At 45.6% G+C, this 15,333-nt stretch overlaps 4 protein-coding genes across 5 annotated transcripts in view; 2 read left to right on the plus strand and 2 right to left on the minus strand.

Annotated features, from left to right (window-relative positions):
- The first annotated feature begins 98 nt into the window (after positions 1-98).
- LOC111595684 (serine protease easter) lies at positions 99-2,079 on the plus strand. 2 transcript variants are annotated; one of them, XM_023309524.2, is made up of 6 exons: positions 99-178; positions 250-335; positions 406-761; positions 825-1,003; positions 1,053-1,230; positions 1,294-2,079. In XM_023309524.2, exons 3-6 carry the CDS (start codon positions 686-688, stop codon positions 1,995-1,997), a joined length of 1,137 nt encoding a protein of 378 aa, XP_023165292.2. In that variant the 5' UTR covers positions 99-178; positions 250-335; positions 406-685; the 3' UTR covers positions 1,998-2,079. The 2 variants fall into 2 exon arrangements, with proteins under 2 accessions (XP_023165292.2, XP_023165293.2); XM_023309525.2 differs by having other exon boundaries at positions 99-174.
- Positions 2,080-2,192: 113 nt separating this feature from the next.
- Positions 2,193-3,648, plus strand: LOC111595685 (protein HEXIM). The gene is made up of 3 exons (XM_023309526.2): positions 2,193-2,363; positions 2,563-3,096; positions 3,161-3,648. Exons 1-3 carry the CDS (start codon positions 2,342-2,344, stop codon positions 3,625-3,627), a joined length of 1,023 nt encoding a protein of 340 aa, XP_023165294.2. The 5' UTR covers positions 2,193-2,341; the 3' UTR covers positions 3,628-3,648.
- A 47-nt stretch (positions 3,649-3,695) lies between these two features.
- LOC111595683 (cell cycle checkpoint protein RAD17) lies at positions 3,696-5,933 on the minus strand. The gene is made up of 5 exons (XM_023309523.2): positions 5,838-5,933; positions 5,127-5,779; positions 4,609-5,069; positions 3,835-4,539; positions 3,696-3,777 (listed from the first exon to the last, which is right to left on the minus strand). The coding sequence occupies exons 1-4, from the start codon at positions 5,850-5,852 to the stop codon at positions 4,115-4,117; spliced, it is 1,554 nt and encodes a 517-aa protein (XP_023165291.2). The 5' UTR covers positions 5,853-5,933; the 3' UTR covers positions 3,696-3,777; positions 3,835-4,114.
- Positions 5,934-6,405: 472 nt separating this feature from the next.
- The window catches only part of LOC111595681 (disintegrin and metalloproteinase domain-containing protein 12), a 37,533-nt gene continuing 28,605 nt past the window's right edge, over positions 6,406-15,333 (minus strand). Inside the window, exons 2-8 of the mRNA XM_023309519.2 lie at positions 14,671-14,786; positions 12,843-13,043; positions 12,619-12,770; positions 11,863-12,199; positions 10,429-11,788; positions 10,219-10,354; positions 6,406-8,410 (exon numbers count right to left, since the gene is read on the minus strand). Coding sequence (XP_023165287.2) covers positions 6,565-8,410; positions 10,219-10,354; positions 10,429-11,788; positions 11,863-12,199; positions 12,619-12,770; positions 12,843-13,043; positions 14,671-14,786 — 4,148 coding nt within the window. The 3' untranslated portion in view covers positions 6,406-6,564. The remainder of the gene's footprint in view (positions 8,411-10,218; positions 10,355-10,428; positions 11,789-11,862; positions 12,200-12,618; positions 12,771-12,842; positions 13,044-14,670; positions 14,787-15,333) is intronic.

The raw sequence follows: 15,333 nt of genomic DNA on the forward strand, positions 1-15,333 counted from the left end.
ACGGCAGATGGATAACATTTTGCTGAACTGTTATTAACAGTGACCGTTTAAACAGAGCTGAAACACTTTCAGTTAATCTTATTACAATTTTTTTAAGCCTTTCAGTGACTTTAGAGTGTAAAAGGCTCGAAGTGTCTTCAATAAAAGCTTAAGAATACACATTTGAATTTATTAGTGGGTAATTGCTGAGAAAACCTGTAAATGAATCGCAAATTTGAATTTAACAGCTGCTGTTAATTTAAAACACAGGTTTAACAGATCGCATCCGTTTGTCACAAGTATTTCGTTCTTAGTTCACAGTTACCAGACAGACGACGGTTACGTTTATCCCTCTTGTAAGTAATTTCGATTTTATTTCATATTGCTCGGATATTAACGGTTACAACTAAATGCAATCTTTAAAAGTTTTAAATATAAAGCAATTGAAATTCGAAGTTTTTATGGTCACCCTGCCGGTCGCTCGACATACATATGAAGCCGCTTGATTTATGTTATCTGGAATCACGCTCTCTCTGTGGGAGACAGCGGCTTGGCTCACAACTCGATTGTTCAGTCATAACACCAACTTGATTGGCGTCTGCCATTCAGTGCGCTCAGCTTCAACTGTTCGACCTGCATATACACAAGTATTCTAAGCATTCCGAGCACTCGGACTGATTTTGTGAAAGCGTCTAGCTACATAGCCATGGGATTTTATTTAGTGCGAGGCACGTTATTAGCCGTTGTTGTTGTTTGTTCGGTGACATTGAGCGTAGCAGCAGGTAATTATGGGAGATTCTGAAAAACTAGTCTTTTGTGAACTTAACACTGGGATGTATCTGTAGCCCAGCGGCAAGGAGACTGTTCGTCGCTCACCCGGAATGGACGAGTCTTGGGACAATGTATTCCTGTACGAGATTGCGAATACTTTATGGGGATACTCACCGTTACACCTGTGTCACAGTCGGATAGAAATCTCCTGCGTGACAATCAATGCAATCGACAGCAAAATGGGAATGTTAACGTAAGTTGTTTATACCTTTAATGAAATCAAAACTAAAGTGTTTGTTTAGGTGTGTTGTCCAATACTTGATATGGATGGCGTAGGGCAAGCGAATAGAGATAGCTTGGGCGCTTTGACACATCCATTACTGCCGCATGAATGTGGCGGGGTCAAATGGCAGCGCTCCAATGATACGGAAGCAAAAATTAATGAGTATCCGTGGCTGGCGCTGATTGAATACACGAAACGTAAGTAAATCACATTTATAACTACATTATTTCTTATCAATTGCTTTTTCCCAAATTACGCAGCAAGTCAAGAGAAACTTCACGCTTGTGGCGGTGTTCTGATCAGCGAACGCTATGTGCTTACGGCGGCTCATTGTGCGTCTGGTTCAGCGATAAGCAGTGAAGGCTGGCGAGTGCGTGCAGTACGGTTGGGCGAATGGGATACGTTGACAAATCCCGATTGTCAGGTCAGTCATGCGCCTGAGAAAACGGAATGTGCTCCTCCCTATCAGGATGTGCTCGTCGAAGAGATCATTGTGCACCAAAATTATAGCATGGACGCCGGAAGTCAAACGAATGACATTGCAATGATACGCTTGAAGGATGTTGCGCAGATCAACAACTACGTGCAGCCTATATGCTTGCCTAACAAGCAATTGCGTGCCGATGAGCTGGAGGATTTAGTTACAGAAGTGGGCGGTTGGCAGGCCAAGTCCAGCTCGCGCTTAAAAAAGAGTGAAGTTATCATCGAATCGATCGAAAATTGTCAGAGACAATATGCCGCCCAGAATATACATATTATGGCTTCCCAATTGTGTGGGTCGGCCAAAAGCAATGAGTGCCACGGCAACTCCGGCGGCCCACTTATGTTATTAAAGAATAACGTTTATCTTCTCGGCGGCCTGTTGTCCTTCGGCCCTGTACCATGTCCAAGTACTGGCTGGCCAGATATCTATACGCGTGTGGCCTCATACATTGATTGGATACATAGCAATCTCAAGGCATAACAAATTGCGTTTTATAGTTGACTTGTGTAATGATTTTGGCTAATGATATAAACATTTCTTTGGAACATAACAAAATTTCTTTTTCAATGGGACTCAAAACCTAATTCAAATTGTGTAGGCAGTTTTACGATTAAGGCTGAGACACATCGATATGCAGTCATGAATATCGATTTTGTTTTGATACACTTATCGGTGTCTACATTGTTTTTAGCCATTCCTCCTTCATACGCGCTGCTCTCGCTCTGAGCTAAGGTCTCAAATTAAGTTTAACAAGTGTTTAGTTCGTGAAATTTCTTATACTTGTGCTGTAATCGAGCATCAACTGCTTTGTGTGTGAATTTCTTATGGCCGAAGCTGCAAAAACAGGTAAAAATTGAGCGCAAAGCTGTGCAAACAAAATTTGCATTCGTGCGTATGTAAGCGACAATGGCGACTATCTTATTAGTAGACATCGATAGAATTGCTGATATCGCTTTCATAGTCAGAGTTGCAAAATTGAAATCGATTGACTGCGGTTATTCAAAAAGAAAAAAATTTAAAACCAATGTATTTTTTGTTTTTGTAGAGAGTTCTCAAAGTGGCGCAACACAAAGGCGCAAGCATCGACGAGGCAAGAAATCAAAAATATTGCCCAAGAAGACGAAGAATCAATATCCGCCTTGGAAAATGGATGTGGCTGCATCGGCAAACGTGAACAGCGCAACAGCTAGCTGCAGCAGTGGTGCCCGCACCAAACTCGTTCGCTCACGTTCACTGCTTGTGCCATACAACACGAATCGGTTCCTGATGGAGGAGCACATGTCAGAGTTACCCAGGGACGATTTTGAAGACAATTGCTTTGGGTTACAGACCGAGGATCAGGAACTGTTTCTGTCCAAGGAATTCTCAAACGTTTACGAACGTGCGCGAGTTGAGCGGCTGGAAACGATGAACAAACAGGAGCTCATACAGGAGTGCCTACAAATAGAGGATCGATACGCTAAAGATCAAGGGCGACAGCGTCAGCAGAGCCTTAACGCACAGAACATATCAAAGGAGTTTGGTGCCAAGGTTCGCGCTCTGGAGGAAAAGATTCGTGACTTAACGCGCGAAAATCAAAGTGAGTAAAATAAAATGATATTTATATTTATATTCAAAATATCTAAATTAAATATAACTTTTAGTGCTACGATCACACCTCATACGCTCGCGCTCGCCTACCTTAACCGCTGGAATCGCAGCGGCGGCATCGCCTCCCTCGGCAACAGCGCCAACGGGCAGTGCTGTTTGCGATCTGGAGGCGCGTCAGCAACCCCAAGAGCCCACGCCAATGGACTCATCCAGTGAGGACAGCGAAAGTGATAGCAGCAGCTCAACATCTAGCACGACATCCAGCTCATCGTCGAGCAGCGATGGCCACGAAAGGGGCGTCGCCGGCTTAAATATAGCCAACGGTCATGCAGAGCACAGCGCCCATCGGCATAGTCGTAGCCATTCACGTTCGCCTCAATTAGTGATTGATGCCCAGCTCAACGGTCATGCCAATGAGGACGAGCAATTGCTTCTGCTAGACGCTAACCGCATGGAAGAGGATGACAACTCCAGTGAGGATGCCAAGAATAACGGTGCCGAAGACGAAGGATCCAAATAAATTGTTGTATGGGGATGTAATGGAGTTGTCGAACTGTAAATAGTTAATCTAATACTTGTGGTAGAAACGTTGCATGATTTATCGAAACTCCGTTAACGTTTAAGTAGCGTTTAACACCTAAGTTGTAGGTATAAGCTTATTAAAGACACCCTGGAATAAGAACTTGATATAAATAACCTTTGAAGAAAATAATTGAATTGAAGTTACTTCAAATTGATGGAAACTCAAAAATGCTTTTTATGTAGTTTTATCACGCTTGTGCTATAATCAATGCTTCAAAACCCGAATGAAAAAAATTAAAAACCGCCAAATTGCTTTTAAAATGTCGAGCATAAGATTGAGGAAATTTTTGAAATTTTATATAGATAACCCCGATTTGTAACTGAATAAAAACGTTGAATTGTAATATTTCAATTATTTGTTTAAATATTTCAAGACACTATACTAAACTGCTACTATATTTGATGTATTCTATCTATCAATTTGCCTACTTTGTGTTATCAGCTATGGTTTTTATAAATGAGCTGTATTCACTGGCATAAAGCCGTTTCGAAATGCCAGCATACGCCACGCCCAGTAGCTTTTGCTCTGCTGGCGTCAGCTGTGGTTCAATCGTTAGACGTTTGGGCCCCCGTACAGGCATCCAGCCCGAGACAGGCGCCACATTGGCAACCATGCAGCCACGCACGGCTATGGTGAGGCTCACCAAGGAGAGCGATTCGTCGCGGTACTCTTGCAGCAGCATGTCTGCTACGCCTAGATCGTTGACCGCGGAATTCACATTCGCAATGTCCTGGAAATGCGGCAGGTAGTTGGCGTGTATAAAGTTTACAAAGTTTCTTGGCTCTGTGCTAAAAGCTTCAGCTAAATCCTCAGGATTATGCAGCAGACACTTGTCCCTATCTTCAGTATCTATAATAGCGAAAGGATTCATTCATGTTTAATATCAATAATAAGATGTTATTCTGTTGTATGCCTTACATTTGGGATTGAAAACGCGACCCAGCGCATGCATCATAGTTATTGACTCGTCCCGCCCAATGGACTTCAAAGTATTTGTTGCTTTCCGTTTGCGGCCCTTGCTTGGCGCGTTGACATTTAGCTGCTTGGTAACCATGCTTGGCGCACCTTTTAGTGAGCCAAAGTGTAGATTGATCAACGCGTTCCGAATGTCGCCTTGGGCGCACACCACAATCGAGTCCAAGACAGTCTGTGTGGGCAACTTGTACAGACTCTTGTGCTGCTGTTGCTGCATTAGCGTGGTAAAGCGTTTCATAGACTTTTGCATAATAGTCGCTGCTATCGAATTGAAGCTAATGTGTTCAATGCGCAGCTTTGCTTTTAGTTGATCCGTGAACAACTTGTAGCTGATGTTGAGCATACGTGACTTGCTGTCGGCTGCTATGAAGACAAGCGGCGACTTGCCATAGCTGATATATTCACTGAAAATAACGCTTTTGTTATAGAGTATGCTCTTCTACTGCTTGCATAACACTCACTCTAGCAAATCTGAAAAAGTTGCTGCTGCATCTTTTAACAATACATTCGGAAAATCTTCAACGAGCAAGAGTCGCTTGTTCTGCGCCGACAGCAGTGATTTGTAGCGGGAGGCGCGCAATAGAAAGCTCTTAAAGGCCTCCAGCTGTGAGCCCATATAGGTTCCATCGCTGGGTTGATCGCCCAGCGCATTGATTTCCTCACAGTCAGTGGGATTGATCCATTCTTGCAGCTCGTATCCAAGTTCTTGGGCTAATACACGAAGCGTGGCCGTTTTACCACAGCCGGCTGGTCCTGTCAATAGACAAATCTGGGCCGGATACTTCTTTCGCATCGCCTCGCAGTGCTGCAACCAGTTGCGCACATCGCCAACTTTCTTGGGATGTACAGCCAGGTCTTCACTAGTGCTTGGCGCAAAGCAATCCATCCAGTTCTCACTCACAATAGGTGTCGCTGCATTGACTTCTTCATCATCCTCATTCACGGTCAAGTCAACAATTTGTGGTTTACGTACGTTAGTGGATTCTACATTTGCGGTTCCTACATTGGCAGAAGTTGTGGCCCTGCCGCTTCTTGTGCGTTTGTAGGGCGCCGAAACTGGACTGGCTTTTGGTGTCATGTTAAGCTGGCTGAATGCCGACTTAACCCATGGTTTCTGCGCACAAGGTTTTGGTATTTTATTAAGTTCTTAAAGGATTATTAATATTGTTTACCTTTTTTGCGGTCATTTTAATTTTTTAATTTAACTTTTCGATATCACAGTATTTCGATGTTTAAAGTATGAAAGCAATTATATATTGATAAATATCGACGTACCACCACTCGACAGCGTAAGGCGCGGCGAATTCGCTTCCACTGACAGTGCTGCCCAGCTCCATAACAATAAACTCAATTTAACGGACATAATTTAAATACTAAAATGAAAGGCTTTATCACAAGCAAATATCATAGTAATTAGTATCGAATCAATAGTTCTTTATTTGTTTTGAAATATCGCAAGTGCGCTTTACAACTGTACAACATTATAACATTATATTTAAGAGTACCATGGACTATTTTGCATTGAGTATTTGCTTTCAGTTAGCTGCGTATTTTTTTTTTCTTTTTTGTTGTGACAATTGGACTTCTTTGGTTTTTATTTACAAAAGCAAACAGCATATAAAGATATATAAACAATATTACATACATTTAAATTTAATGAGTACGCATATATAATATAACTACATATCAATACGATTTCGTAAATTAGGCTTAAAATAACATCATTGAGATACTAAAAAGCACGTAAATTAAGCAACGTCTTAGACCTAGCTAGAGGGTTAGCTAAAAAGGAATGAATATCAACAACTGTTTCGATAATCAGTGCCAAAAATGATATTTGATCGTACCTAACCTAGCTTACAATATATAAAGTCATAGGTTTTAATAATTCGCTCTAAACTACTTTCGCTGCTCGAATCGCTGCGTTAGCGACGCTATGTTCGCTGACGCCTTCACTGTGGGCGGTGTTGGTGCGGCAGCTGCCGTTGCAGACGATGCGCCAGCCAGACGCTTCGGCAATTCGCCGCTGAACGAAGGCTTCGCCGAGAGCGGCTTGGGCTTCTGTATGGTGGCCGAGGGTGCGACTGCCACGCCATTGGGCAGTGCTTTAGCTGTCTTCGTAAATGACTTGGGACGTGCTCCACCGCTGATGCGTGCCGGCTGCGCAGCAGCTGCTCTGTTGGCGTTACTACTGCCGCTGTTACTGCTTGACTTGCTGCTGCTGCTGGTTGCATTTGCTGGCGCTGGCTTGAAGCTCGAGAATGCGCGTGATGGTGAGATGTCGGAGCGTGTTGGCGCCACACGCGCCACTGGGGCATTGATGGGAGGTGCACGCAGATATGTGGGCGTAACGGCTGTCTTCTCCTCAGCACTGGCTGAGCTGCTATTTCTGTTGCTGCCCGCCGGCCTCGGCGGTGCCGGACGCTGGGGACTACGTGGCGCTTCTGGCTCGTCAACTGCCGCTGCTGCTGTAGCTGCTGATGCTTTGCCCGAGTAGATGGAATCGCCGCCATTGAGTTTCTCAAACTCATTGACAATCTCACCCAGCAAACCCATATCGCCGTTTGCTCCTGCATTGCTGGCCAAGCTGGCTACGAGTTCACTGCGCTTGAGGGTCTGGGCAGCTGGAGGAATCTCGTCAATGACCGAGTAGATGGCATCGCTGGACGCGCGAGTAGATGGCGACTCCACGAGCTCGCAGTCATCGTAGGTATTCTCCGTCGTGGTCTGGGCGGTAGCCACTGGCAGCTGATAGCCTGACGAGCTGGTTGAATTGGTTTTCTTGGCCACCGGAGGCGGGCGTGGTGGCGGGGACTTGGGTCGTGTGCCGGCGGCGTTGGCAGCGTTCACTGAACTCTTGGGCCGGGCTGCTCCGGGAGGCGAACGCATCGAGCCAAATGTCTGCACCTGCGTCTTCTTGGTGGGCGATCGCATGGACTGAGTGCGCTTCACTAAGTTCTTGGTCTCCTCCTCGCGCGGTGTTGTCTCCGAGTCCGAATTGGAGGACTCTGCCTGCAGCGGCAACGGCGCTGGCGTCGGCACTGGCATCGGTGCCGAGATTTCCATTTTGCGCAATCGTTCGCGATCAATGTACGTCTTCTCTTTGTGTGGAGGCTTCTCGTCCTTCTTCAGAAATGAGGCAAGGCGCCGTATTGTGCCGTCGCGCTTGATGTTCAGCTTGGGATCTGCGTGCAGCGGCACGGGTGGTGCGGGCGCCGATCGAGTGGGCGAGAGATCATCATCGCCGCCTTTCAGAGGCACCATGGTCAGCGTGCTGGAGTCCAACGTGGGTTTCGATATGATGGGACGTGCTGTCGAGCCGGGGTTCGGCGGTGGCAGCGCAGGCGCTGCTCTCGGCAATGTATGGGCCGTCTTCGCTGCATTCTGTTCCGATGGCTTAACTGCCGGTGGCGGCGGTGCCACTCGCTGTGGCACCCCATGGCTATCCTGCTGCACCGTCGGCTGCACAAAGGCCACATTCGGTCCGCTGTAGTTGCTCGCCGGCGAGCTGGCATTGTTCAGCGGACGCAAAGTGAATCCCTTGAATTTGCCAAACATGCTCGTCGCATTCCCAGCTGCGGCAGCATCGCTCGAATCGCTCGGCGACTTCAGCAGCGCCGAGTTCATGTCGTCGGTGCTGCTGGGCGTCGATTTGGGTAATCCATTGGCCCCACCTGCGGGCGGACCAGCTCCATTTTGATTGACGCGCGTCGATGGCTGCTTGTGACCGCTGGCGCTTTTCAAGCTGCAAAGACAAATCACTGCAATTAGTATGCGGCTAAAGCAGAGCAGATAGAGCTGCATAAAAGTTTGGATATATATGGATATATATTTATATAAATATAGCAATAATGTGTTTGTATTACATACCAACAGAAATCAGTGCAAGGTCAAAAGAGGCAGGCAATATTAGGAACCAACACCAAGGCTAAATAAAGTTAACAGAGATAAGATAACATGCGCACGCAGTTAACATGCACTTAACAGTGGTTTAACAAACTGTTCAAATATAACATATACAATTTGATTAGCAGCTGAAGTTGCTGTTAATTGCAGAGCTTAACATACTGTTAAATACCCAGTGAACAGCAACTTAACAGCTTTCTGTTATAACAAGAAAATTACTAGATTTTAGGAGTTTGAGTTTAGTCTTATAAGAGAATTAAATTATTTGAAAATCTTTAAAAAATACTGGAATTATATAATATTTAAATGCTTAATGTGACATACATATGAAAATTATAACAAAATAAAATTATTTACGAGTATTTTAATAGTTCAAAACTTTTCAATTTTGTCTGGATGCATATTGAAATATTTTTAAAACATTTAAAAAAAAATTCTAAAATTTTTAAAAATTTTGAATTTCTTTTGAATGATTTGACGAAGTTTTGAAAACTAATTAAAAATATTTGAAAATATTTTCATATCTCAATATTAATTATAACAACAAATTTTGGATTAATATTGAACAAAATAAATAAATTTACAGTTAAATCATTTTTATAAATATGTGTGAATTTAAATATTTAAAAATAAAAATTTTAATTTAAAAATAAAAAAATACTTAACTAAGTTAATATCTCAAATTACACATTTTAAATATAAAATAAATTAAAATTCACAGCTAAATAATTTAATAATAATAATTCGACTCTTATTTTTTAAGATCAAACTTTAGTTAACTGTTCGAATTCTAGTTGTATATGAAATCTTAAACATTTAATAGCACAACAAACAAACATATCCAACACCAACAATTAGCATTAAAGTCAAGCATTTATTAGGCACACACATGATACAAATTAAATAAAGTAAACATCAACTAAAAATAGTTTAAGCACACACAAATGAAAATGGGAGGAAAATGGAAGTATCAAGAAGGAATCACGCCACATGACTCGAGCATGCTAATATAGTTTGTGGTTTGCTGGACAGTGTATTGGGTATTGTGGCTGGAATTGTTGTTATTATTGTTATTATTGCTAGTATTTGGCACACCTCGCGGGCTCGCTTTTTATGTATTGGGCGCCCTCGGTGAGCGCCAAAGGATTTGTGGTTGCATGCAGACGCGGCGCCGTGATGTCCAGCTTGCGTCGCATTGAATTACTGTTACTGTTGCTGCTGCTGTTGCTGCTGTGCGGTGGCACGGGCGGTGGCACAGTGGCTGCCACTGCAGTAGTTTGTGCATTGGAAAGCTTGCGCCGCACATGAGGTGCATGCAGCACCTCGTAGTGGCTCTGGCTCTTGGGCATGGCAGGCGGATGCACTGCAGCGAGTATGCCAGGGCTAGACTTCAGACGGGGCAGTGTGGCGTGTATATTAGTAATTGTTGCAGTGTTAGTAGTTTGTGTGTTAACATTGTGTGGCGGTGGTGGTGGTGGTGGTGGTGCTGAGACGTGCATTGATTGTGTAGGTGCTGCTGGTGCAGACGTAGTACAATTGGCTGTGGGTGAACTAGCTGTGGAGCAGCAAGAAACGGCGGCACAGCTCTTGCCGCTGCTGCTGTTTCTTTTGCTGCTATTGCTACTGGACGTGGATGTCGATACATACATATTATCGGTTAGTTTTCCGCTGGCGAAGAGCTTCTTGTTCCGGATCGCACATCGATAGATCAAAAAGAAGCAGGCTAAAAACGGCAGCACCACGAAGAACAGGATGAGCAGCAAGCGCTGAAGGCTGAGAGCACCTGCAAGTAACAAAGGCGAAGCCGAGCATTGAGAGATGCATCTCTTTGAGGTGCGCGTCCCAGCGAATACTTACTGCTCGGATTTGTGGCTGGGCCGCTGTCTACGGAGCCGCCGTGTCCGGCCTTGCTGCATGCCTCACCACCGAAGCCCACATCGCAGTGGCAGTGGCCACGGCTGTTGCAGACGCCGTTGTCGTTGCAGTTCTCCGGGCAGGGCGCGCCCATGCCCATCTTGCGCACGCGATCCAAGGCCAGGCACTGCTGATTGACGCACATGCTCTGGTCGCCACACTTAGCGCCATTTGGCGTCAGACCGGGATCGATGGTTTGCAGCCCAAGATCCACCAGGGCCGTGCGGCAGGCCACAATTTTCCGATCGTGACTGATAAAGGAATGGGATAGCACCGCTGCCGATTCCATGCCAAACTCTAGACGCTCGTTCAGGTGGTTGCAGTGCAGCATGCCGCAGTGTATGTGCTGTGGCGCGCACTTGACGAATGTCTGGTTGAGCAGATTGTAGCCACAGTTGCCCAAGCGGGAGCCCTCCAAGTTCTTCTCATAGCAGTGCACCGAGTTGTTGCCCGTGGGCCCCCACAGGATGCGGCATTGGTTGGTATGGGAGCGACAAGAGCCCAAGAAGCAGTACGCCTGATTCCCATCACAGGGCTCCGTGTCACGACGGAACACGTCCGTTGGGCAATACTCCGACTCGCCGGTGCAGAACTCGGGTAAATCGCATTCGTTGCCCGCCGGACGGCAGGTGCTGCCCGCCATCATGGGTCGGCAGGTCTTCAGGTCGCAGCACTCGCCGGTGGCGCAGGATGCATTCGCGTGCAACATACAGGTGACCGGATTGCAGCAGCTGTTCTCGCAGTGGGCGGGCAAGCCGCAATCGCACTGCTCGCCGGGTTCCACGAAGCCGTTGCCGCACTGCGGCGAATCGAAGAGGCGAGTGGGCTTATTCCTCAGGCAATAGTTCATGCCGCGCGAGAAGGCGATGGTCAGCTGATCGATGCTGCAGCTGCTCCAGTGCACTGGGACCACAGCCGAGCTGGATGAGGCCATCACGCACTTCTCGTCGGGACAATGGCAATCATTCGAATCATGCTCCATGCCAAAATTGTGACCCATCTCATGGGCCATGGTTGTGGCCACCACAGCCAGCACCTGGCTATGCTGCACGCTCACGCCGCCAGAGAACACATAGGTGCAAATGGGCCCCTTCAGCGCCTTGCCCACAACGCTGCCATTGAACGTCTCTTTGGTCAGCAGCTGGGCATTATCGTTGGGATGGTCCACCACCAGCTTAGATCTGCGGTAATTGAGGAAATTGTGTAAGGTAACATCGCCATCGCTGGAGAACTCAATCTCGTTCGACTCATTCCAAATGACGACGCCCACGAGCGCCACGAAGATGTTCAACGGCACATAGAGCTGCAGATGGGTTCAGTGGTTCAGTGGTTTAGTGGTTTAGTGGCTTACAACTACATTATCTTGCGGCTACTTACGGCATTCACAATGTTGGCCAGATCCTTGCAATGCTGATGGACTCGCTTGGCATTCTCGCCAAAATGCTTGTACACTTTGTTGTCCACCACAATGACCAGCTCGACGTAGCTGGAGTATTTGTTGGCATTGTATGGGCCACGTATCAATTGACTCTCATCCGTTTGGCGTCGCTTGCGCCTCAGCATGCGCTGAAATTCCCCGCCATCCAAGCGCTGTGGCACCGTGGGTTGCGCCTCCTCATCGCCCAGCTCCAGGTCCTCGCTTGGCCAACTTTCGTAGTTGTCTTTGTGGCTGTCGTAGCCACAGGTGGCATTCTGTTGCAGCATGTCGGCGTGCCTAAATAAACCGAAAAGGCTGGTAATTTAATATTTCCGTGGCTAAAAATTAATAACGGAAGTGAGCCTTAGTTGGCCGTGGCATGCGGCAATAAAAACACATATTTATTGAACGCAAATAAGGCAAACATTGAGGCAGGTAACTGCCCCAGCTCCGACTCCAGTCTCTAGCTCAACGGACAGCAGTGTAAATATGGGCTTGGATAAGCGCCGTCTGCTTAGATATGTCTGCGTGATATTTGTACATTCAACCGAACGTGTCACAATAAATGCGATGGATAAGGAGAGATATGCGAGGCAAGGAAACATAAACGAATAACTCAAATTTGACCTCAAATCATGATGTAGCGACGCTGCTTCAAGCTCATTTAAATTTCCAAAGCTAAGCTCAAGTTCAAGTTAGTTTGGATTGCAACTCACCTGAGCAGATAGTGGTCATCCTGCAGCCGTCCGCTGCCTTCGCTGTGGGGGTGTATGAAATACGTATGCTGGCCATCGAAGACGACGCCACTGAGGCCGCCGTGGCAGGTGGAGAGTGCCACACTGGAGTCCGGCTGGCCACGTATGTATCCCTGGTTGGTTACACGTAATGTTTCCATGATAAAAAGATGCCGTAAAAGCAACAACTTTCAGTGCCTGCTCACCTGATAATGACATAAATCAACGTCAGTCTTGGTAAACTTGCGCACCACGTAGCCAGCGGCGCCATCCGCCCGATTGCTGGCGTTCTGATACCGCAGGAAGTGGGCGTCGGGCAGTAGGCGATCGTTGCGCTGCAGTTCGATTTGGATGCGCTGTCCTTGATGCGTGTACAGCAGTGTTAACTGCGGCGCGTGCAGGCCATCCTGAAAGAGCAGATAGCAAGGTTAAAGCAAGCTTTAAAGAGATTTCAATATTCCAATGCTCTGCTCTACATTTAATACAACTCTCGCACGCAAAAAGCGGACACACAGGCCCAAGCCACAGCCAACGCCAAAGCCCAAGCGCCGCTCACGCAAACAATTTCTAGGTGCGAACGTGTAAAATTCTGCGCCCCATGGCGCGCCGGGCCGTTCCTTTGGTCGCTCGTGGAAACTAATTAAAAAGGGTTTTGTTAGCTGGTTCCCGTTTTTCTTTCTCGTTTCTGTTTCTGTTGCGCCTGCCACACCCAGCGGCCCGCACAGCCAGCGGCTCGCACAGCCACTGGCATGTCAAATTATTCGCTTCACATTTTTGCTTAATTTTGTTGGCTGTTCGGCTAACTTTTATTCACTTAGGCGAGTAGGCTTTTTTATTTTATCAGTCCGGGCTAATTACAAGCGTCGTGCAACGAGCTAAGTTCGTGTCAACGGTCACTCAATGTTGTGGTATTTTAAAAGGCTGCCGAAATTGCTTAATTATGAAAACCTAGTTACGTAAACTCTACCAAAACTCTCCATCAGCTGTGGAATATAGACACGCTTTAGTTGTAATCCTATTAACAGCTTTTTGCTTTGCCTTTAGCTTCTCGATGTCCTCTGTCTTTGAGTCTTCTTTACGTCTTGTGTTGCTTCTCGCTTTGCTTCTCACTTTGCTTCTAACTTTTATTCCTTACTTTGCTTCTCGCTTTTCTTCTACCTCCTCGCTTTTAGCTTCACTATGTTCATCACTTTGCTTCTCGCTTTGATTTGGCTTTGCTTCACGCTTTGCTTCTCACTTTGTTTCTCACTTTGGTTCTTGTTTTGCTTCTCCCTTTGCTTTTCAATTTGATACTTATTTTTGCTCCTCACTTTGCTTCTCACTGTGTTCTTTACTATGCTTCTCGCTTTGCTTCCCGCTTTGCTTCTCTCTTTGCTTCTCCCTTGATTTCTTACTTTTCTTCTTGCTTTGATTCTCTCATTGCTTCTCATTTTGCTACTCATTTTGCATCTCTGCTACTACTTTGCTTTTCGCTTTTCTATTGGCTTTGATTCTCCTTTTGCTTCACTCTTTGCTTCTCTCTTTGCTTCTCACTTTGTATCTTACTCTATTTTTTACTTTTCTTCATGCTTTGCTTTTCACTTTGCTACTCACTTTTTACTTCTCATCTTTGCTTCTTTGTATTTTACTTTATTTCTTATTTTGCTTCTCGCTTGGCTTCTCTCTTTACTTCTTACTTTGCCCCTAAATTAGATATTTACTCTTCCAAACTTTTGATTATGCTTTTGTTAGCTATTTAGCTTCTCATTCTTAGCTTATCTGTTCGATTATAGCTTGCTTCTCCCCTGCTTCTCTCTTACTCCCATTTCATTTTTGCTTAGCTAAATTTCTCCACTTTTTTGTGGCTTTCGCTTATTTTGGCATTTGTTAAGTCATTTGTGGAGCTTTTAGCTGTGCTTTGCTCTCTAATTTTACCTTAGGATCTTCTGGTGAATTAAAGATAGTCGCTGGGCGTTTCACGCTGCTATGTGAGTTGACCCCTGCCCGTTTAGCTTTCGTAATTATAATTTGTAACCAACATCGAGTCGTACTCACCGTTGCATCCAGAGTGCTCTGCAGGGCGCGCTTAGTGCGTCCATGTTGCACTTGGGGGCGTATCACAGTGTGAGTTGAAAACTCATTAAGGGCAGGAAAATAGTCACCAATGTGTGCTGCAAGCAGATGGATAGAAACAGAAAGAAAATGTAAGTATAAATATGCCAAAAATCATTACCAGTCAAACATTTGTAATTGGGCTAAAAACACATTGTTCAACATTTGTGTCGGGCATGTATCTGTGGTCTATATGGAGGGGGCACACCCAGTTCGCTACAACAATAGAGACAACGACAATGACAAATCCGCTGTGAGTGAAACACTCTGGCCCTGACTGAAAGGTGCCTTAAATGGGCTTAAGTTTCAAGCGCAAATGCTGACAACTTGAGCCCATAATTAAAAGCAAAGAAAAATGCCAACAGTCTGATAATCATTTAACGTGTTTACTACTAGCCCACAAGCGAACGTAGCTGGACAGATGCCCGATAAGATGCAACAATGTACAAAGCACATGTGTGAGCATCTGATGGATATGCAGCGAGGACTGAGCAGCAGCAGCGACTCGACAAGCATCTGCCTAACTGTCTGATGACTGATGTGTGATATGTGGCCATGAGCAGCGCTAAAATTAGCAAGTTCATAAATTAAGTATGCGCGATACAG

Source organism: Drosophila hydei, unplaced genomic scaffold, assembly GCF_003285905.1.
Source record: "Drosophila hydei strain 15085-1641.00,03,60 unplaced genomic scaffold, DhydRS2 tig00008119-arrow-pilon, whole genome shotgun sequence".
Classification (NCBI taxonomy): Eukaryota; Metazoa; Arthropoda; class Insecta; order Diptera; family Drosophilidae; genus Drosophila; species Drosophila hydei.